This window comes from Geotrypetes seraphini, chromosome 1 (genome assembly GCF_902459505.1).
Source record: "Geotrypetes seraphini chromosome 1, aGeoSer1.1, whole genome shotgun sequence".
Taxonomy (NCBI): Eukaryota; Metazoa; Chordata; class Amphibia; order Gymnophiona; family Dermophiidae; genus Geotrypetes; species Geotrypetes seraphini.
In genome coordinates, this window is record NC_047084.1 from 117,770,203 (window position 1) to 117,794,973 (window position 24,771).

At 44.9% G+C, this 24,771-nt stretch overlaps 1 protein-coding gene across 1 annotated transcript in view; it reads left to right on the top strand.

Moving 5' to 3' along the window:
• LOC117356839 (scavenger receptor cysteine-rich type 1 protein M130-like) overlaps window positions 1-24,771 on the top strand; it is an 89,218-nt gene that overhangs the window by 39,851 nt on the left and 24,596 nt on the right. Inside the window, exon 6 of the mRNA XM_033936596.1 lies at window positions 11,371-11,742. Coding sequence (XP_033792487.1) covers window positions 11,371-11,742 — 372 coding nt within the window. The remainder of the gene's footprint in view (window positions 1-11,370; window positions 11,743-24,771) is intronic.

Sequence of the window (24,771 nt, forward strand, 5' to 3'; positions counted from 1 at the left end):
AGAGTAGCAACATTCCATTCAAAATCCTAACGAATAGCAAGATTCCGGAACCCCAAAGAGCAGCAACATTCCATTCAGAATCTTAACGAATAGCAAGATTCCGGAATCCCAAAGAGTAGCAACATTCCATTCAAAATCCTAACGAATAGCAAGATTCCGGAACCCCAAAGAGCAGCAACATTCCATTCAGAATCTTAACGAATAGCAAGATTCTGGAACCCCAAAGAGCAGCAACATTCCATTCAGAATCTTAACGAATAGCAAGATTCCGGAACCCCAAAGAGCAGCAACATTCCATTCAGAATCTTAACGAATAGCAAGATTCCGGAATCCCAAAGAGTAGCAACATTCCATTCAAAATCCTAACGAATAGCAAGATTCCGGAACCCCAAAGAGCAGCAACATTCCATTCAGAATCTTAACGAATAGCAAGATTCCGGAATCCCAAAGAGCAGCAACATTCCATTCAGAATCTTAACGAATATCAAGATTACGGAACCCGAAAGAGCAGCAACATTCCATTCAGAATCTTAACGAATAGCAAGATTCCGGAATCCCAAAGAGTAGCAACATTCCATTCAAAATCCTAACGAATAGCAAGATTCCAGAACCCCAAAGAGCAGCAACATTCCATTCAGAATCTTAACGAATAGCAAGATTCCGGAATCCCAAAGAGTAGCAACATTCCATTCAAAATCCTAACGAATAGCAAGATTCCGGAATCCCAAAGAGCAGCAACATTCCATACAGAATCTTAACGAATAGCAAGATTCCGGAATCCCAAAGAGTAGCAACATTCCATTCAGAATCTTAACGAATAGCAAGATTCAGGAACCCCAAAGAGCAGCAACATTCCATTCAGAATCTTAACGAATAGCAAGATTCCGGAACCCCAAAGAGCAGCAACATTCCATTCAGAATCTTAACGAATAGCAAGATTCCGGAATCCCAAAGAGTAGCAACATTCCATTCAAAATCCTAACGAATAGCAAGATTCCGGAACCCCAAAGAGCAGCAACATTCCATTCAGAATCTTAACGAATAGCAAGATTCCGGAATCCCAAAGAGCAGCAACATTCCATTCAGAATCTTAACGAATATCAAGATTACGGAACCCGAAAGAGCAGCAACATTCCATTCAGAATCTTAACGAATAGCAAGATTCCGGAATCCCAAAGAGTAGCAACATTCCATTCAAAATCCTAACGAATAGCAAGATTCCAGAACCCCAAAGAGCAGCAACATTCCATTCAGAATCTTAACGAATAGCAAGATTCCGGAATCCCAAAGAGTAGCAACATTCCATTCAAAATCCTAACGAATAGCAAGATTCCGGAACCCCAAAGAGTAGCAACATTCCATTCAAAATCCTAACGAATAGCAAGATTCCGGAACCCCAAAGAGCAGCAACATTCCATTCAGAATCTTAACGAATAGCAAGATTCCGGAATCCCAAAGAGTAGCAACATTCCATTCAAAATCCTAACGAATAGCAAGATTCCGGAACCCCAAAGAGCAGCAACATTCCATTCAGAATCTTAACGAATAGCAAGATTCCGGAATCCCAAAGAGTAGCAACATTCCATTCAAAATCCTAACGAATAGCAAGATTCCGGAATCCCAAAGAGTAGCAACATTCCATTCAAAATCCTAACGAATAGCAAGATTCCGGAACCCCAAAGAGCAGCAACATTCCATTCAGAATCTTAACGAATAGCTAGATTCCGGAATCCCAAAGAGCAGCAACATTCCATTCAGAATCTTAACGAATAGCAAGATTCTGGAACCCCAAAGAGCAGCAACATTCCATTCAGAATCTTAACGAATAGCAAGATTCCGGAACCCCAAAGAGCAGCAACATTCCATTCAGAATCTTAACGAATAGCAAGATTCCGGAACCCCAAAGAGTAGCAACATTCCATTCAAAATCCTAACGAATAGCAAGATTCCGGAACCCCAAAGAGCAGCAACATTCCATTCAGAATCTTAACGAATAGCAAGATTCCGGAATCCCAAAGAGCAGCAACATTCCATTCAGAATCTTAACGAATATCAAGATTACGGAACCCGAAAGAGCAGCAACATTCCATTCAGAATCTTAACGAATAGCAAGATTCCGGAATCCCAAAGAGTAGCAACATTCCATTCAAAATCCTAACGAATAGCAAGATTCCAGAACCCCAAAGAGCAGCAACATTCCATTCAGAATCTTAACGAATAGCAAGATTCCGGAATCCCAAAGGGTAGCAACATTCCATTCAAAATCCTAACGAATAGCAAGATTCCGGAATCCCAAAGAGTAGCAACATTCCATTCAAAATCCTAACGAATAGCAAGATTCCGGAACCCCAAAGAGCAGCAACATTCCATTCAGAATCTTAACGAATAGCAAGATTCCGGAATCCAAAAGAATAGCAACATTCCATTCAAAATCCTAATGAATAGCAAGATTCCGGAACCCCAAAGAGCAGCAACATTCCATTCAGAATCTTAACGAATAGCAAGATTCCGGAATCCCAAAGAGTAGCAACATTCCATTCAAAATCCTAACGAATAGCAAGATTCCGGAACCCCAAAGAGCAGCAACATTCCATTCAGAATCTTAACGAATAGCAAGATTCCGGAATCCAAAAGAGTAGCAACATTCCATTCAAAATCCTAACGAATAGCAAGATTCCGGAACCCCAAAGAGCAGCAACATTCCATTCAGAATCTTAACGAATAGCAAGATTCCGGAATCCCAAAGAGTAGCAACATTCCATTCAAAATCCTAACGAATAGCAAGATTCCGGAACCCCAAAGAGCAGCAACATTCCATTCAGAATCTTAACGAATAGCAAGATTCCGGAATCCCAAAGAGCAGCAACATTCCATTCAGAATCTTAACGAATAGCAAGATTCTGGAACCCCAAAGAGCAGCAACATTCCATTCAGAATCTTAACGAATAGCAAGATTCCGGAACCCCAAAGAGCAGCAACATTCCATTCAGAATCTTAACGAATAGCAAGATTCTGGAACCCCAAAGAGCAGCAACATTCCATTCAGAATCTTAACGAATAGCAAGATTCCGGAATCCCAAAGAGTAGCAACATTCCATTCAAAATCCTAACGAATAGCAAGATTCCAGAACCCCAAAGAGCAGCAACATTCCATTCAGAATCTTAACGAATAGCAAGATTCCGGAATCCCAAAGAGTAGCAACATTCCATTCAAAATCCTAACGAATAGCAAGATTCCGGAATCCCAAAGAGTAGCAACATTCCATTCAAAATCCTAACGAATAGCAAGATTCCGGAATCCCAAAGAGCAGCAACATTCCATTCAGAATCTTAACGAATAGCAAGATTCCAGAATCCCAAAGAGTAGCAACATTCCATTCAAAATCCTAACGAATAGCAAGATTCCGGAACCCCAAAGAGCAGCAACATTCCATTCAGAATCTTAACGAATAGCAAGATTCCGGAATCCCAAAGAGTAGCAACATTCCATTCAAAATCCTAACGAATATCAAGATTACGGAACCCCAAAGAGCAGCAACATTCCATTCAGAATCTTAACGAATAGCAAGATTCCGGAATCCCAAAGAGTAGCAACATTCCATTCAAAATCCTAACGAATAGCAAGATTCCAGAACCCCAAAGAGCAGCAACATTCCATTCAGAATCTTAACGAATAGCAAGATTCCGGAATCCCAAAGAGTAGCAACATTCCATTCAAAATCCTAACGAATAGCAAGATTCCGGAACCCCAAAGAGCAGCAACATTCCATTCAGAATCTTAACGAATAGCAAGATTCCGGAATCCAAAAGAATAGCAACATTCCATTCAAAATCCTAATGAATAGCAAGATTCCGGAACCCCAAAGAGCAGCAACATTCCATTCAGAATCTTAACGAATAGCAAGATTCCGGAATCCCAAAGAGTAGCAACATTCCATTCAAAATCCTAACGAATAGCAAGATTACGGAACCCCAAAGAGCAGCAACATTCCATTCAGAATCTTAACGAATAGCAAGATTCCGGAATCCCAAAGAGTAGCAACATTCCATTCAAAATCCTAACGAATAGCAAGATTCCAGAACCCCAAAGAGCAGCAACATTCCATTCAGAATCTTAACGAATAGCAAGATTCCGGAATCCCAAAGAGTAGCAACATTCCATTCAAAATCCTAACGAATAGCAAGATTCCGGAACCCCAAAGAGCAGCAACATTCCATTCAGAATCTTAACGAATAGAAAGATTCCGGAACCCCAAAGAGCAGCAACATTCCATTCAGAATCTTAACGAATAGCAAGTTATCAGACATTTAAAGGGGAACTGAAGGAAGAATGCGAGGGGGTGCTGAAAAGTTCTCAGCCCAACCAATCACGTTCTTAAATTCTGAGCGTTATTTTGCCACTGGAGCTGAAGAGGATTCTCTTATTTCGTTCGGTGCCAATTTGCAGAAACAAAATTCTCTGTTTTGACCTTGTTTGAGATCGTTGATTGAACCATATCTGCCTCATTCTCCTCTTGTTGGGCTGAGAACTTTTCAGCACCTCCTCAAAAGACACCACAAAGAATTAGTGACGTTCATTCTCTTGACACCAAGAATCCTATTTTACTTTGTTTCCTTTTCATCCGTTTTTGCCATTGCCTTATTGGATGAAGTAATTTATTTTGTATCGCCCTTTACTTCTGAGATCTGACTCAGTCTGAGGTACAGTAAAACCTTGGTTTGCGAGCATAATTTGTTCCAGAAGCATATTTGTAATCCAAAGCACTCAACTATCAAAGCGAATTTCCCCATAAGAAATCATGGAAACTCAGAAGATTCGTTCCACAACCCAAAAACTTGTATTGCAAGACCTCGCTCGTTTAGAATAGTCACTACACCTCTGCAGCGTCAGAGAGAGAAGAACCATCGGCTCAGTTGTGATGATGTGGCGCGTGTATACTGGATGGACTCGTATTGCAAGTCATTGCTTGTATATCAAGTTAAAATATAATGAAATGTTTGCTTGTCTTGCAAAACACTTGCAAACCAAGTTACAGTACTTGTAATCCAATGTTTTACTGTACTTAACTTATTCGCAACAACAATCAGGTAAAAGTAAGACTGAGCTCCTCCTCCCAGAAGGGAAGGCTACATTATCTTGTTGGGCCACTGACCCGGCCATAAACATTTCCCAGGTCAAATTCCCTTTCCATTGACTGATGAACTCTTCCTAGCACACCAATCACTGCCATCTTCTCCTGCCCACCCTCAGTCTTTCCTTTCTTCTTTCCCATCTCCAACCATCACTGAAAATTAAAGCTCTAGTGAAGGGAAAAAAGAAAGTATCGGCTTAGCTAAATTATAACACAAGCCAGCTCGAACGGGCCGGCGTGGGAGCCCTACTCCGCCCCCCCGTTCCCGCAGGAGGACACCATATTTAAAACAAGAGACCCGACGCCAGCGCCACACAAGCCAGCTCGAACGGGCCGGCGTGGGAGCCCTGCTCCGCCCCCCCGTTCCCGCAGGAGGACACCATATTTAAAACAAGAGACCCGACGCCAGCGCCACACAAGCCAGCTCGAACGGGCCGGCGTGGGAGCCCTGCTCCGCCCCCCCGTTCCCGCAGGAGGACACCATATTTAAAACAAGAGACCCGACGCCAGCGCCACACAAGCCAGCTCGAACGGGCCGGCGTGGGAGCCCTGCTCCGCCCCCCCGTTCCCGCAGGAGGACACCATATTTAAAAACAAGAGACCCGACGCCAGCGCCACACAAGCCAGCTCGAACGGGCCGGCGTGGGAGCCCTGCTCCGCCCCCCCGTTCCCGCAGGAGGACACCATATTTAAAACAAGAGACCCGACGCCAGCGCCACACAAGCCAGCTCGAACGGGCCGGCGTGGGAGCCCTGCTCCGCCCCCCCGTTCCCGCAGGAGGACACCATATTTAAAAACAAGAGACCCGACGCCAGCGCCACACAAGCCAGCTCGAACGGGCCGGCGTGGGAGCTCTGCTCCACCCCCCCGTTCCCGCAGGAGGACACCATATTTAAAAACAAGAGACCCGACGCCAGCGCCACACAAGCCAGCTCGAACGGGCCGGCGTGGGAGCCCTGCTCCACCCCCCCGTTCCCGCAGGAGGACACCATATTTAAAACAAGAGACCCGACGCCAGCGCCACACAAGCCAGCTCGAACGGGCCGGCGTGGGAGCCCTGCTCCGCCCCCCCGTTCCCGCAGGAGGACACCATATTTAAAAACAAGAGACCCGACGCCAGCGCCACACAAGCCAGCTCGAACGGGCCGGCGTGGGAGCTCTGCTCCACCCCCCCGTTCCCGCAGGAGGACACCATATTTAAAACAAGAGACCCGACGCCAGCGCCACACAAGCCAGCTCGAACGGGCCGGCGTGGGAGCCCTGCTCCGCCCCCCGTTCCCGCAGGAGGACACCATATTTAATTCGACCCAGGGTCAATGGCGCACCGCCGTTCGGCGCGCCGACGACTGCCGAATACAGAAATTGCCAACACTACCTAACGTAGAGGTGAGTGTGAATAACCACCTAACACCACCAGGAAATCACACTAGACCACCAATACCAAAACCCAAACAAACAATTACTAATTAACTCAACTACAAACAGGAACCCGACCAGCCTACATACCGAGGCCCTCCAAAGTTCCAGCAAATTCCACAACAATTTCTTTCAGCCACACACAGAATGGATACAAGCACACCCAAACTCATCCTTGCTATCTTACTACTATCCCTCTTCACAGACAAATGGAAAACAACCGGATACCACACACAGCCAATCCCAATCATTACAGTACCAAACAAATCGGTCCTACATACCAGAAAAACCCAAACCCCTAGAACCTTGATCCTCTGTTCACCATCCAACCAAACAAGCATACCCACAATCTGGGGAAAAAGACATACAACAAAAGCCAAGATAAGCTTTCAAAGACCCCAGACAACACAAAAAATACTATCAAATATAGCTCCTACCCCCTACCCACTCACAAAAATCACACAAATAGCATGTTCATACTTAAATATACGATCGGTAGGTCCAAAAACAGAACTAATCAAAGACTGGCTAATCAAAGAAGACCTAGGATGCCTCTTCCTCACTGAAACCTGGCTCACATCCGACAAAGACCCTCACATTATAGAAATCTGTCCCAAAGGATACAAAATTGAACTAGTATGCCGAGCAAACAGACGAGGAGGAGGGATTGCAATCATAGCAAAAAACAACTTCAACATCAAAGTCCTAGCCAAGCACTCCTCCCTCCACCTAGACCTTCTAGCCTGCCAACTTTCTGACACCACCCTAACAGGAAATCTAAACTGCCTTCTATGCTACATCACCCCAGGAAAATGGAACATAACTAAACATGAACTAGAAGAGTTCATCCTCCAGAACTCGCTTTCCTCTACAAACAATCTGATCCTTGGTGACTTAAACCTCCACCTAGAAGACCACTCCTCCAAACAAGTAGAAGATATTATATCATACCTCAGTACCCTATCGTACCAGATCCTCAACCCGGAACCAACACATGAAAAAGGTCATCAACTCGATATCGCAGCATACTCATCCCCAAACTTCAACACACAAAACATCCAAATCACCAATGGCGCCTGGCAACCCACCCTATGCTCGGACCACTATAAATACAACTTCACCATCAACTGGGAACATACCAAAAACAAACCCACCCCCCTCAAAACAAGCTATAAGACTAGACAGAAAATCGAACCAAACACATTCTGGAGCGCAGTGGACTCAGAAATAGATTCCACCAACCCTAGTGAATTCATAAACACCTGGCGGTCTCTCAGCGAATCGACCTTGAACAAACTAGCACCACTAAGAGAAAAAAACAAAATACATAGACAATCAGATAAATGGTTTGACACCGAACTCCTACAACTAAAAAGGAAATGTAGACAACTAGAAAGGGCATGGTCAAAACAGAAACAAGTTATTACCAAAATAGAATGGAAAATCCAACTCAAGCAATACAAAATCAAATTGAAGGAAAAACGCAAAGACTACTACTCTAACCTCATAGGCACCGACAAACCAGACACAAAAAAACTGTTCAACCTAGTAAGAAACCTCACCGACACTAAACCATGTCTAGCCACCCAGGAAAACCTAACACCTACAGCCTCTCAATTAGCAGACCACTTCAAAAATAAAACCATCTCAATTAGAACAACATTCAACAACTCACAATACAACACAGACAAGATTCTAACAAAACCCACAACAGCCGAAGCAATATCAGCAGACAGGTTCTGGACCGACTTCCCTAAAACCCAATGGACCGAATTGGACAGGCTATACAAAAAATATTGCAAATCAGCATGTGATCTGAATAACTGCCCACCATACCTACTAGCAACAGCTTCCACCAACTTCAAAGCTTGCTACACATTATGGCTGCAAACCACACTCAGGGAAGGCCAGTTCCCACCAGACCTCGGAGAAATTATAATCACGCCAATACTGAAAGATCCCAAAGGTCTAACAAACAGCCCATCAAACTACAGACCAATCGCTTCTATCCCAACATACGTCAAAATAATAGAAGGACTAGTCGCACAACAACTGTCCATGTACCTTGAATCCCACAATATCTTACACCCATCCCAATCCGGATTCAGAACCAACTACAGTACCGAAACTCTACTGGTATCTCTACTAGACATAGCTCGAAGTCACCTCAGCCAAGGAAACAAACTGCTAATCATCCAATTTGATTTATCAGCGGCATTCGATCTAGTGGACCACGACATACTCCTCCAAATACTAGACGCAATAGGAATTTCAGGTAAAGTTCATAACTGGTTCAAAGGCTTCCTCAAAAATAGAACATACAGAGTCAAATCTAAAGACATTCTATCTGAACCATGGTCCAATCCATGTGGAGTACCACAAGGCTCTCCCCTCTCTCCCACACTTTTCAACCTATTCATATCCTCCCTAGGCACCGTCCTAGACGCCCAAAATATTACTTCTCTCAGCTACGCGGACGACATTACCATCCTCCTTCCATTCGACATACATAACCCAATCTCCACAGAACACCTGAAAACTACATTGGAAACAGTGGATAAATGGATGATAGATCACAAGTTGAAGCTGAACTCTGACAAAACCAAATTCTTATTACTAGAGAAAGACAAAAAACCATCCCTAACAGAACTGGAAGTAAACTCAATCAAGTACCCTATACAGAACTCCCTCAAAATCCTAGGAATACACTTAGACAGATGCTGCACAATGCAAACACAAATCCAAAAAATCACCCAAAAAGCATTCTTCATAATGCGAAACTTAAGAAAAATCAGAAAATTCTTTAAAAAAGACCAATTCAGGATCATTGTCCAATCCATGGTACTAAGTATCGTCGACTATTGCAACAGCCTCTACTTACCCTGCCCGACCAACACAATAAAAAAACTACAGACCATCCAGAACACAGCCCTCAGACTCATATATTCACTCAGCAAATACGACCACATTACCAATGCATACCTAGAATCCCACTGGCTACCAATAAAAGCAAGAACACAATTCAAACTCTACTGTCTCATTTTCAAAGTAACCCATGGCACGGCACCCAGTTACCTAAATAACTGTTTTCACTACTACCACCCACCAAGAAAAAGGAGAACACAGAACCTCTTCACATATCCACCACTCAACGGTACCTGTCGTAAGAAACTCTATGACAACCTCCTGGGGACACAGGCAGCCAAAATAGACTCTGACATCTCTAAATTACTGACCAAAACAACAGACATAAAAGAGTTCCACAAAGAAATAAAAACACTACTGTTCAAAAAATATCTCCCATCACTCTAACCACCGCCCAATGAGTTCCCATTCAACGACTTCGGAATCACTCATCCATATTATCTCTTTGTCTGTGATCAAGAATGTACTGTAACTCTTCTACACTACACCCGACTTAACTGATCGAGTTGACATGTATTACCTCTGCAAAATGCATTATCTTCTGCTATATGTATTATCTTCTGTAATAAGTAATATCTTCTGTGAAATTGTAATATCATAACTCTTCACTGTTCCTGTAACTTACTCCTATCCTGAAATGTAATTCTACTGGAATGTCCCAGATATTTTCTACATTGTAATCCGCCTAGAACCGCAAGGCACAGGCGGAATAGAAATCCGTAATGTAATGTAATGTTATAGTATCCACTTTTCATGGAGTGGGTGCCAGCCTTAAGCTGGAAAGCAGTTTCACTGTTAACCCCTTCTCCCTCTTTTACAAGACTATGCTAGCGTTTTTTAGCGCATAGAGCATCAGTGCTGTTACCGCCGTGGCCAGCAGTAAAAAACACTAGACAGTTCTGTTAAAAGAAGGGAGGGGGGTAAGTCTGTCTGTCCATGGTACATTTGCACATCGAGTACTGTGTGCAGTTCTGGTTGCCTGATCTGAAAAAAGATGCCATGGAACTATAAAATCAATAAACTGCTAGACTTAGGGAAAGCTCCTGCTTGTTTCCGGGGGATGGGGACGCAGAAAGGAGTCTATCCATTTGGGGGGATCCTGCCACATATTTGTGACCTGGATTGGACACTTTTAGAAACAGGACCGTTGACCTCCTGCAGCCCAGAGTGTTCCTACGGAACTAAACAGAGACCGTAAATGTTGGAAACGATTGAATATTGCATATGCCGAAGTTGAGCAAAACGAAGAATGTGAAATGAGTTGATTACTGTGTCATTTAACTTCCGAACTCAAGCTGGTCCTCTTAAAGTTACTAACGGCATCCCGGGCAAGATAGGGTTCCATATGAGTTGCCACACTAAGTCAGACTGCTGGTCAATGAAAGACACTGTCCTGTTTCTAAAAGTGGCCAGTCCCAAAACTTAGCTAGTCTCCGTTCTGATTCCCCTCGGAAATAAGCAGGAGCTTTTCCCAAGTCTACCTTAATGGTGCTTGAGCAGTTTTTAAGCTTTTCCTCCAAGAATCTTTTGATTGTTTTTTTCGGCATATGCAATATTCAGGCAGAGTTAGTACAAAGAATAGTTTCCAACATTTACATCCTATATTTAATTCCGTAGCTACACTCTGGGCTGTAGGAGACTCTTTTTGAAAGTTATTTTTACATCTTTTCCCCCTCTTCCAGAGGAGCAATGGTCTGTTTCAGCTGATAGATGGATTATCTGTGAATAAAACCAATCTGCTGCTATTTAATTGAAGGGTGTGTACACAATTATTCTAAAGAAATACATAAATACACCTGATACAATAGATGTGACCAAGAATAAAGGAAGCCTAGGATTGGAGGAATAATGCCAATAATGTAAGAAGATAATCATTTGCGTTCTGTCTCTGTTTCAGGCTCCTCGGTTTCTAAGGTGAGGCTGGTGGGTGGAACAACTTCTTGTGATGGAACAGTGGAGGTTTATCACAAAAACACCTGGGGAACAGTCTGCGATCACGGCTGGGACATCCGCGATGCTACCGTGGTCTGCAAGCAGATTGGGTGTGGACCTGCCGTGAAAGCCGCATTTCAACTTGCTGATTCAAGACCAGCTCCTGATTCAGGCCTAGTTGCTGATTCAGGACCAGTTGCTGATTCAGGACCAGCTTGGCTGGATAATGTTTTCTGTACTGGTACAGAGGCGGATCTCTCTCTTTGCGGGTCTCAGCTGTTGCAACAGAATCTGTGCCACTCAGGACGAAGAGCAAGGGTCACTTGTTCATCCTCAGGTAAAAGCCAGAACTCAGGGCAATCCTTGAAATTTAGGCCACTTTTTTTTCTGATTTTTAAATCCTCTAACCTGCATAGTTTGAGATTTGGACCTGCAATGTCCACAGAATTAAAGGTTTCATAAAACTTTGCACCTTGTGCATTTGGCTGAAAGGACATGGCGAATGTCAGTAATATTTCCTAAATTGATTGGTGTCATTTTCTACCTGAAATGACTTGAGAGAACGTGAAAGATCAGCTGTCTTCATTTGTTCATAATAATGCGGCATACAATCTTCTGAAAGAGTGCACCTACCGACAATATTGCTCCCATAATTAAGGTTGCCAAGACCTCAGGCCTGCCTAGTTACTGGCATTTCTTTTCCCAGGAGGTTGGCTGCTTTGCAGTGAACCCACCTGGACAACCTGCATTCACAGATCGGGGCTCAGGGACCGTTTCTTTAGGAGCGTTGTTTACCCCAGGTTTGGCCTGAATCCATGGAAGTGAGTGCAGGATTGGGGCATAAGAACATAAGCGTTGCCTCTGCCGGGTCAGACCAGGGGTCCATCGTGCCCGGCAGTCCGCTCCCGCGGCGGCCCCCCAGGTCCATGACCTGAAAGTGTTCCCTACCTAACCTAAAATATCCATACCCTATTCGCTCAATGTCCTGTACGGTAAACCTCTATCTGTACCCTGTTATCCCCTTCGCTTCCAGGAAGTCATCCAGTCCCTTTTTGAACCCCAGAATTGTATTCTGTCTTATTACCTCTCCGGGAAGCGCGTTCCAGGTGTCCACCACCCTCTGAGTGAAGAAGAACCTCCTTGCATTCGTTTTGAATCTGTCTCCTCTCAGTTTTTCTGAATGACCTCTTGTTTTAGTTGTCCCTGCTAGTCTAAAGAATCTGTCCCTCTCCACCTTCTCTATGCCTTTCATGATTTTATAAGTTTCTATCATGTCCCCTCTCAGTCTCCGCTTCTCCAGGGTAAAGAGCCCCAGCCTGTCTAACCGTTCGGCATATGAAAGGTTCTCCATACCCTTTATCATCCTCGTTGCCCTCCTCTGGACCCTTTCGAGTATTGCCATGTCCTTCTTGAGGTATGGCGACCAGTATTGGACGCAGTATTCCAGATGTGGGCGCACCATTGCTCGATACAGTGGCAGGATAACTTCTTTTGTTCTGGTAGCGATACCTTTTTTGATAATGCCCAACATTCTGTTCGCTTTTTTTGAGGCCGCTGCACATTGTGCCGCCGGCTTCATTGTGTTATCTACCAATACCCCCAGATCTTTTTCTTGGCTGCCTTCCCCGAGTACCCTCCCTCCCATCGTATAGCTGGGGCAGACGGCGTTCCTCCACCCCTTCGTGTGTGTGGTGTTTCTGGGTAAGGTGAAGGTCACCAGCCAAGGCCCGAGAAGCAGTCAAAAGACCGGCAGTCCAGGTTCCAAGACTTCTTGAGGCAGATGATCTCCCAGTAAGCTGTTTTAGCTTGCATCTTGCAGCTCCCAGCACACAGCATGGCACAGTAACAGGCTGAGAGCCTTTGAGATCAATTTTGGGGGTTCTCCAGAACTTGATTTTAACAGGTTTGGGAGTTAGCCCTAGGTCCACCCACTCCAGAAATCCTAAAATTGCTATGTTTAATTAATCAATGTACATTTCCCGGGCTGTTTTATTTTCAAAATTGCTCCTATGGCAGCCATCTTGGATTTTCCTGATTCAACTTTAAAACATTTATCTGCCTCAAAACACTTTTTTTTTTTTTTTTTACAAAGCAGTTTATTAAATGACAAAGTACAACCAACAAAACAGCTGATACAACATTTTCAAAATACAAAACACAGTACACAGACCAGCAAACCACCAGAACATGTGGAGACAGGCAGAGTCCGGGTTGGATTCTTATACCCAGACTCGGCCAGATCCCCCCTCTACAGTAAACCCCCACCCACCCCTCCATCCCCACCCCACCCTTAACGCACTGGCAGTGCAGGTACCACTGGCCTCCGCAGCCGGTTGAGTACTTGGCTTTTAATCAAAGGGGGTAAAGTATCCAAATAAGATGTCCAAACAGACAAGTAGAGCTTACTACAAAGATGAGAAAACCAAGCCGACAAGGATTCCCATACCATCAAAAGATGGAATTTGTTGCACCAATACCAAATGGTGGGTGGGGAGTCCTGGAGCCAATGATTTAAAATACATTTCTTACCTATGATATAGCCCTTGCAGAGAAGTAAAGAATCAACAGCAGAGAGTCCACCCAGAAAACCCGTAGCTAAAAAGAGAATCCCCTCAACCTCGAGGGGAACGGCATAGCCCACCAGGGTCTGTAAATAACAGAGGACCTCCAACTAGAAGGCAGCAATAACTGTACAAGACCAGAGACCATGTGGTAGAGAATTATCAACCCGGTGGAATTTCAAACATGTCGAGGTAGAGGCATACCCAAAGTGATAAGCCTGCTTCTGAGAACTATACCATACTAGCAGAGGTAAAATAAATCCCGTAGAATTCTGGTCTCACTATGAGATCATATCAGAACAAAACAAACAAACCAATCAATTCATGAACTCCTGGATTAATGATAGCACCAATATCTATATATATAAAATCGGAGGTATGTGTGTATGTATGTGTGTATGTGCCGCGATCACGCAAAAACGGCTTGACCGATTTGAACGAAACTTGGTATGCAGATCCCTCACTACCTGGGATGATATGTTCTGGGGGTCTCGCGGTCCACCTGCACACGTGGGCGGAGCTACAAACAGAAAATCAGATTTCACCCATTCATGTCAATGGAAAAAATGTAAAAAGCTGCCATTCTCACAGTAATTCAAAAACGACTTGACCGATTTGAACGTAACTTGGTATGCAGATCCCTCACTACCTGGGGTGATATGTTCTGGGGTCTCGCGGCCCACCTGCACATGTGGGCGGAGCTACAAACATAAATTCAGATTTCACCCATTCATGTCAATGGAAAAAATGTAAAAAGCTGCCATTCTCAAAGTAATTCCAACTACCTGGGGTGATATGTTCTGGGGGTCTCGCGGCCCACCTGCACATGTGGGCGGAGCTACAAACAGAACATCAGATTTCACCCATTCATATCAATGGAAAGGATGTAAAAAGCTGCCATTCTCACAGTAATTCCAACTATAAAACACTTTCTATGACACTATAACCACTAGGGACATCGTTTCTATTCTACCACGGACACCATACATATAGAGTTTATATGTTCTAACTGTGTTTGTAAGTGTTTCCTTCATGCACCTCAGTTCATAATGTTATTACATTACATGAGTACTCACATATGCTGAACTAGGAACACAGGTTCCATTCTGAACCGGGAAAAAACTGCATGGAGTTTCTTTTCAACCTGAGTTTCCACATATTGAGTTGTTTAAATCAATACTGAAACTTTTGGATGCCACTTATTCCAACAGATCTTCCTTTTCAGTGAGACTTGCATTCTCTATCACAATCAACAAATCACAGGGACAGACTATTACATACTGTGGAGTGGATTTAAGATCCCCCTGTTTTTCCCATGGACAACTCTATGTTGCTTGCTCAAGGGTGGGTTCACCCAAGAATTTATATGTTAGCTAAAGCTAAACCCAGAAAAAACTAAATTCTTCTTAGTATCCCCAAACGACAAAATCAAGGAAACTGCGATACATATCAATGGCCTAGACTACTGTATTGAGCAATCCTTAAAAATACTAGGAGTCACCTTAGACAAACATCTCACACTAGAGAAACACACTGACCTAGTGTTTAAAAAATGTATCTCGATACTCTGGAAACTCCGCACCATTAAAAAATACTTTAACGAAACCTCCTTTCGTCTGCTGGTACAAGCTTCTTTTCTTAGCGTCCTAGACTACTGTAACATCATTTATCTAGGCGCCTTCAAGAAAGTCACCAAGAAGCTGAGATTGGTCCAAAACACCGCCATCTGCCTTATCTTCGGCCTGAAGAAATGGGAACACATATCCCCCTTCTACCACAAGTTGCACTGGCTGCCATTCGAATCCAGGGTCCTATTTAAGTTCTCTTGTATCTGCTACAAAACCGTATGGGGTATGTCGCCTGACTATCTTTACCCCCACTTCAACCTGAACTATAATAATAAGAGCTCCCGCAGAATAACTATGTTCGCTTTCCCCTCACTGAAAGCTTGTCATCTTAAAAGATTCCTTGACCGAACCTTCTCTTTTCAAGCGGCCAAACTAAACTCATGGCTCGCCCAAATTATACTTGACGCCTCTTCATACCTCCACTTTAGAAAAAAGCTCAAAACTCTACTCTTCAATGGACCAACCCGGTGTTGAAAAGCGGCAACCCCCTACCCCAGACTGTCCAGCTTAACCTGCACGATGCCCAGCTGCCTTTCAATAGGGAAGAGGCGTTTTTGCCTGGATACGTTCCTTCGCCACTGTGACTTCAGAGGCAATTTCTGCTATCAAGGCAGGGCCCCCCACAGAATCCCTGGGACTAGCAGAAGCCGCCATCTTTGGGTCTCCCGGCCTGCCTTTGTCCTGCTTCTTCCGCGTTGATTTTAGGGACATCCCCACCGGTCACCACCACCAAAATCGCGCACAGCACACAGCGCTAGGGAAGCTCCCGAACGCTCCAAATTGTGGTCCAAAAGAAGTGCAATAAAATTATAAAAAGAGAGGGAGCCGAGGAGGGCGGCAGGAGAGACACCAACTAGCGTCCTCCCTGTTGCATGGCGTCATGTGATCCCCAAAACACTTTTTTTTTTTTTTTGCAAGATAACAGGTCAGATGGACTCCTCAGGGCAGGATACTTTGGATTCATGCCCCATTTGCGGCAGTTGTTTGTCAGGCGAGCATCCATGGTTCACCTGCTGTGCGGCACATGGGGGGGGGGAAGGTGGCATCAGTCTTAGCCCCCCCTGCCCTATGTGGAGCTCTAATGCTCAGTCCTTCTGAGGACCTTTCAAAAAGTCCAAAATTGGGCCGGGGTAGCGCAAGTGCTTCCCCAACAAAACGCAGCTGTGGTTCCATGCCTACAGCCCACAAAATCTCCAGCTCTAAGAAGGGCTCTGAGGAGGTAGCTTGCCCTCAAGGTCAATATTTTCATCCAGAATTTATTAATATGTATTTCAGGCTTATCTAGCCAAATAAAAATAAAAAAATTGCCAAGGCCGCCTACTATGACGTCTCTGTTGGCATTGGGGGGCCCCTTCTTCCAGGAACACGTGTTCCCAGCAGCAGGGCCATACACAGTTGGGGGACAATCTGCTCACGGATGACTCATACCTTTACTTTCTCAGACAGGCACTTCCAAAGGGGGGAATTTGGTTGCAGTCACGGATCTCTGGGACTTAAATCTGGGTGAGGCTCTGAATCTTGGGGAGGACCCCGCTGTGCGGAGACTATTCAAACCTTCCACATTAATAGGGATTATTTCAGAATCCCTTCAGTAATTGAAATTGGTGGCTAGCCAGTCTTTGACAGTGCACGAAGCAGCTGTCTTCCTCTTTTCTTGATCAGCCGGACATTGCAAAGATGCTCTTGGATTCCTGGTGGAGCTAGGTGACTGCAGACTTTGGTATTACACCCTCCTTCTGCCTCAAAGAAGCAGTTATGACACTAGGCCTTCAGCCGACCCTCCGAGGACCAAAGAGTCTCAGCATTCCTGGAGGAGTGGGCGGACTTCATCACAGATTGCTAGGTGCTGGACTTTCTGTGAGAAGGGTACAAGCTCAAGAGTTATCGGCCTCTTGCATATTTTTTTTCTGAACTCTCCAGTGGGGAGACCAGACAAAATGGCCAAAGTCAGAGTTGCTTGATATAGCACCCATACAGCTCAATCCAGAGTCCTTCTTGGTCTCCGGCAGATACTTGATATACTTTATCATGCCAAAGAGAGACTCTGAAGATTGGAGTCCAATTCTTAATCTAAAAGCGGTCAATGTGGTCCTTAAGATTCCTCGATTTAGAATGAAAACAGTGTGGTTGGTGATTCCCTCGGTAGTGACAGGAGAATTTTCTGGTCTGTATGGATTTAATGGCAGCCTGCCTTCATATTCCAATTTTTCCAGAGCACAGAAGATATTTGAAGTTCCACATCTTGCAACAGCTCTTCCAGTTCGCAGCCTTGCCCTTTGGATTGACAACAGTGCTCCAGACTTTTACCAAGGTGATGGAAGTCCACCTACGGAAACTTTGAATCCGAGTACATCCATATCATCTTGTAACTCTTCTGGAAATGTCCAGAAGTCTCTTTGTAATCATCCTGGAAATGTTCAGATGTCTCTTTTGTAATCCGCCCAGAACTGCAAGGTTGAGGCGGAATAGAAATCAATAATGTAATGTAATGTAATGTAACAATTGGCTCATCGGGCTCGGTCTGAGCCTGAATGATGCCAAGCAGTGCAACAGGTTGTCCAATTGCTGCAGAGATTAGACTGGGTGGTCAACTTTTGGAAAAGTCAACGCATTCTAATGCAAGACCTGGAATATCTCGGGGTCCATTTTGTCACTCCAGGAGCAGCTTCACCAGTTGATGCATGCTTTTCTGGACACACAAGAACTGACAGCCTGGCAATATCTGCAGGTTCTGGGGTCGATGTTTGTGACTATAGATATAGCTCCCTGGACAGGACTCACTTGTGCCCGCTACAGGATGTGCTTATCTCCCATTGGAGTCCGCAGAGGGATCCACTGCATGCGCTCCCTTTGGACGGCAGAGGCTCGGTGCAGTCTAGCCTGGTGGTTGAATCCTCTCTCTCTCTCTATCCGGATGAGTTCCCCTCCGGATTGTCACCTGGGCTATCTGGACAGACCATAAATCAGTATAGCAACTGAGGATGTAACCATAAACAGTTGAATAAATGCAACAAACTCCCACTTGAAAGAATAGTTCTAAGAAAGAACAGCAGTATTGGGAGAAAAAAAACCTCAGGAGACCTTTAAAGCTACAGAACTGCCTGAGCGTGATGAATGTAGTAGGTGATGTCTCAATCATGGGTCAAAAAAACTCCATCTGTAAATCACTTAAGAATGACTAAAGTTCACTTTATGTGATGCAAATTTAAAGAGCGCTTAAATTTAAATAATAGCTCTTATCTTAACGAAAATGCCATCACCAGGAATTTCATGCCCTACGGGGCCTCCGTTTCACCATACAAAATGAGGCTTCATAGGGACAGTGCTGTAGTATCTAAAGGCAAAGAAAAATTGGGACAATCAGACTATCAAAGTGACCAAAAAGAACACTAACTAGTGCTTCAATTGAGAGCGCCTGAGCGCTGAGACCTGGTGAGAATATTTGACCAATCCTAATGTGCCACATCATGCTTGTGGTCCAATCAACTTCATTTGCCTCTGCTAGTGTAAAAAGCTCAATGGAAAGGACTCGGTAGAAGGCACCCCAATCAATCCAAAAAGACTCTCGGCGTCTAAGAGTCAAACCACGGTCTTCTCCACGTAAATTTTTGTGCATTACATCAATTACAAAACAGAGTGCCGTATTTGATGGCATATAGGACGCACTTCATTTGTTATACATATTTTTAAGAAAAACAATTTCTACATTTTTTTCATGAATTTCGATAATGATTTACTGTACTAATTTTATTCTTATTTATGTCTACAAAAAATGTAACTAGGGAACACTGTAGTTAGGTACCTTTTAATCTTCATCCTCAAAACCCAGAAACAACGTGACACAGTCTTTGCAGCGTCCAAGAGAGAGCAGAAACAACATGACGTGAGTGTACAGTGCGTACTTGTGAGACCTCATGGCATCCGAGAGAGAGCAGAAACAATGTGACGTGCGTGCACAGTGCGTACTTGTGAAACCTCGCAGCGTCCGAGAGTAGAAACAACGTGAAATGCATTTACAGTGCATGCTTGTGACGCGCATATACAGTGCATACTTGTGAGAACTTGCGGCGTCCGAGAGAGAGCAGAAAAAATGTGACGGTATATTAATATAAACCAGAAGTTTCAGACTGACTGAAATTTCAACTCATAATTTTGATTACCAGCATATAAGACGCACCCCATATATTTTTTTTTTTTCAATATACAGTGGTGCCTCACACAACGAACTTAATTGGTTCCAGGAGCAAGTTTGTTATGCGAAAAGTTCGTTATGTGAAACGCGTTTTCCCATAACAATACATGTAAAAAAAAATAATTCGTTCTCCCTCCCTCCCACTGTCTGTCTGTCATTTTTCCCCATTTCCCTGTGCAGCAGCATAAGGGGTTAGGGAGTTTCTCAGGCTGGCAAACTGTCTTCTCCTCTCCCTCTCTAATGCTCCTCCTATGCTTTCCTTTTCTGTTCTCTTCCTCCTTCACCATCCCCTCCTCTTTGTCCAATCTCTCTCTCTCTGCTTCTCTCCTCCTCTCTGATTTTCTTCTTCTACCTTGCCTCTCCTCCACCCTCTGATGCTCGTCTCTCCTGATTCCCCCCTCTGGTGCTGGCCGACTCGTGGCTGGCACCCATTGGCTGCTGCGCGCGAGACCTGCCAGCGGCCGGATGCAATGGGAAGCAGTCATCTGTTGGAGGCTGTAGTCGGGAGTCAGCACCGTTAAAGCTGGTGGTCGCCTGTTTGAAAACTGTCACGCCGCTGGACCCGGGAGGCGACAGAGAGCAACCGTTGCCAATCCAGCGCGTCTCTCCCCGTCTCCTCCCTGTGCGCGCATGCTCGCTCTCAGGCCTCCCCTCCCCACCCCACCCCACCATCCTAACTCATACCTGAGGCCGTCCACCACCAACACCACTTCCGCAGCTCGCTCGCGCTTCGATACCCCGTCCCCTCTGACGCTGGAAACAGGAAGTGTTTGGGGGGGAGGGCTAGATGCTGGATAATCGGGGGAAACAAGTGAGAGAGGGCAGTTAAGTGCAGTGCCTGCGCGGAAGGATGCAGCTCGGGCGACTTCGTTGTGTGAAACGAAGTCCGTTGTACGAATCAAGACAAGAAGTTCGTTGTGCGCAGCGTTCGCTGTGCGAGGCGTCCGTTAGGCGAGGCACCACTGTATGTTTTATTGATTTTACAAGAAAATACAAAATACTCAAATATACATAGTGTACAACAAAGTGCCTGGATACCAGAACTCATCCAAACTTCACCGTATACCTGAGCCCCCACCCATCCCCCACCCCCCGCCCAAAACCACAGCCAAAACAATAACTAGAAACAAATTCCATTCCAGTGCATTCCAAACCACAAATATCTCATACATTCAGCAAATGGCTATGTGCTCTGGGTGTTAAAGTGTCCCAAAAAGGTGTCAAACAAAGACAAAAGGTCCTTCCCAGAGCAGAGTCCAACGATGAAAAGCATAACCTCTCCATGTATGCTTAGTGTAACATTAAAGTACGCCAATGGGAAAGCATAGGAGAATCAGAAGAGATCCAGCAGTGCAAAATCACTTTTTTCCCCAACAACACCGAACGAGCTAAAAAACTCCGAAACCCCTTTGGTGCCGCTATTGGAAGATGATCCAGAGTGAACAGCATTACCGGGTCAAAAACAAAGTTATAATTCCACATAGCTTGAATATGACGGCGAAGCTGCTGCCAAAAAGTGGAGATCCATGTACAAGACCAGAACTGATGTCCAAGAGTAGCTGGTGAGTGGGAACATTTGAGGCATTGATCAGACGCACACATCGTTGCCCAGAATTGATAAGATGGAGATCGGTAGAGCCGGAGCAAAAATTTATAGTTCATTTCAAACAGGGTCACACTAGAGGACACACGGGCCGTCTTAAAGATCCCCCTCCAAATCATAGAAGCAGTCACTTCACAGGAAAGGTCCAGGGACCATTTAGTAGCGTAAGTGTCATAAGAAAGTTCGCCCAAGATGACGATGATGGGATCTCAATGGAATCGGTACCTGCGCTGACAAACCCAAAGCCTCAGAAATGGATTCCATACGTTGGTCAGTAATGGAGTCCCGTGGCAAAGTACGAATATAAGAGGAAAGTTGAAGGTAAGAGAGCCAGTCGCGTTCCGTCCAACCATGATCTCTTTGAAGTTCCTCAAATGATTTCAAAGTCCCATTAGAAAGGACAATTGAAATACATATTGATTAGACAGGACAGTCCACACCTGAGAGGAGAAAGGTTCCAGTCCCGATGCAAAGTCCCCATTGCCCCTCAGCGGTAAGTAGAGAGTCACCTGAAATGGAATATGAAGTTGGTGACACAAAAGTTTCCAAAGGCGTCTCAATGGTAATAAGAAAAGATCTCTTGCAGATGATGTCTTCCGTGGCAAACACTGTACATGAAGCAGATAACTAAAATGATATGGGGCACAAAGTAAAAGTTCCTGGTGGGAAGCCGAGAAATGTCCCGTCCCCCTAAACCAGTCATTCAGATATCTCATCTGACACGCCCGAGACAATAAACGAAGGCTATGGAGACCTAAGCCACCACGATCTCTAGGGCGTGCCAGATGAAGTAATGACAAACGTGCTCTTTTTCCATTCCATAAGTATTTCTGTAAACATTTCCCAATGAGTTTATCATGATGAGCAGATAACAAAACAGATATCATCTGAAATACATAAAGCCACTGAGGCACCAGTACCATGTTATACAATGCTATTTTGCCCAATAAGGAAAGCGGATATACCCTCCAGTTCTCCAATTTTTGTACAGTGAGGCGGACAAGAGGGTCTATATTAAGGGCATACAATTGCGAGGGGTCAGGGGAAATAACAATACCCAAGTAAGTAAGATGTTCCGACGCCCAAGTAAGAGGGAAAGGCCCCTGCCACTTAGTCTGCACTTCCGGTGTTAAAGGCAATGGACTTTAGTTTATTTAAAACCATACCCGAATACATACTAAATTCATCCAGCAATTCCAATGCCCTAAGTAAGGATGAGTCTGGAGATCCCAAAGTCAATAATAGATCATCCGCATACGCCAATACCCTCAATTGTGAATCCCCCTCTAGCAAGCCATGCAAAACATCATCCCGCATTATAGTACGCAGGAAGGGGTCTAAGTATAATAAGAAAAGAAGAGGGGAGAGCGGACTGCCCTGCCTAGTACCCCTGGCTATCTGAAAAGCAGGAGAACGGACACCATTCACCAGAATACAAGCAGTTGGATCAGTATAAAGCAAGCGGACCATCTCAAGGAACCATCCCTCAAAACCCATGTACGTGAGCACCCGAAATAGGTAAACCCAATTAACCCGGTCAAATGCCTTGGCTGCATCCAATCCCACCAAAATTCCTTGTAGCCCAGAGTCAAAACGATCAGGGCCCAAAGAAGCCGGCATAGGAAGTTTGCTAGCCAGCCAGGACTCCACCACCGATAGAAGCACTGCATCCGAAATGGTTTCAGGTAACCCAATGAAACGCAGGTTTCCGCGGCGGGAACGATTTTCCAAATCTTCCAATTTATCTTGGCAAGTACGCAGCTGGGTAGTAAGTGTTGCCACCGTAGTCTCCATCACCGTAGCCCCATCCTCCACCGCAGAAACACGAGTCTCTAGCTCAGTCACACGGGTAGAATTGTCCTCCAACAGCGATTCTAATTTAGTAAGCTGGGTGGAAATTTGCTCCATGCGCAGCCCCAATGCCTGGAAAATAACTTGCTGCAACTCCGATAACCTTTCAGGGGTAAACACCAGAGTATCTGCACGAGGTGCGGCCGCCATTTTGTCATCGCCGGGCCGTCCCTTCTCCCGATCTTTCTTTGCTGTTTTAGAAGCCTTAGGAACAGCAGATGAAGCCAAGAACCTGTCCATGTAATAAGAGACTCTAGCGCTGGTAAAGAGGGTCAAAATTTCTCACGTTTGTGCTCTGCAAGTAGCAGAATGAAAAGCAGGGCTCCGGAGCCAGTACAACGTGCAGCTAACCAGCTCACAGCATCACGTAATCTCCACGCACCCCATATTTTAAGCGTATTTTGAGGGGGAAAAAGTGCTTCCAATACGTCGGCAAATACGGTAATTAATTGAAACCATGTTGGTGAGAAATGCAATGCTGTACTAGAGGTGTAATGTTTGATTTGTGCTCCAACAGCCGGGTTTTCAGCTCCCTGGTTGTCATCCCACCATAAAGTTGCTCACAGGGACATTTGATCATGTAAACCATGCGATCTCTCTTGCATGTGCTAAAATGCTTTAATGTCATCTCACAAATGGAGCGTGAACCACACTTGAAATGACCATAAGAACATAAAAATTGTCGCTGCTGGGTCAGACCAGTGGTCCATCATTGCCCAGCAGTCTGCTCCCATGGAAGCCCCTAGGTCAAAGACCAGTGCCCTAACTGAGACCAGCCCTACCTGCGTACGTTCTGGTTCAGCAGGAACTTGTCTAACTTTGTCTTGAATCCCTGGAGGGTGTTTTCCCCTATGACAGACTCCGGAAGAACGTTCCAGTTTTCTACCACTCTCTGGGTGAAGAAGAACTTCCTTACGTTTGTACGGAATCTATCCCCTTTTAACTCTAGAGAATGCCCTCTCGTTCTCTCTACCTTGGAGAGGGTGAACAACCTGTCTTTATCTACTAAGTCTATTCCTTTCAGTATCTTGAATGTTTCGATCATGTCCTCTCTCAGTCTCCTCTTTTCAAGGGAGAAGAGGCCCAGTTTCTCTAATCTTTTGCTATACGGCAACTCCGCCAGTCCCTTAATCATCTTAGTCGCTCTTTTCTGGACCCTTTCTAGTAGTACCATGTCCTTCTTCATGTACGGCGACCAGTGCTGGATGCAGTACTCCAGGTGAGGGTGCACCATGGTCCAGTACAGCGGCATGATAACCTTCTCTGATCTGTTTGTGATCCCCTTCTTTATCATTCCTAGCATTCTGTCCACCTTTTTCGCCGCCGCCACCGTACACTGCGTGGACGGTTTCATTGATTTGTCGATCAGAACTCCCAAGTCCCTTTCCTGGGAGGTCTCTCCAAGTACCACTCCGGACATCCTGTATTCATGCATGAGATTTTTATTACCTACATGCATCACTTTACACATCCACGTTGAACCTCATCTGCCATGTTGATGCCCATTCCTCAAGCTTGATTATGTCACGTT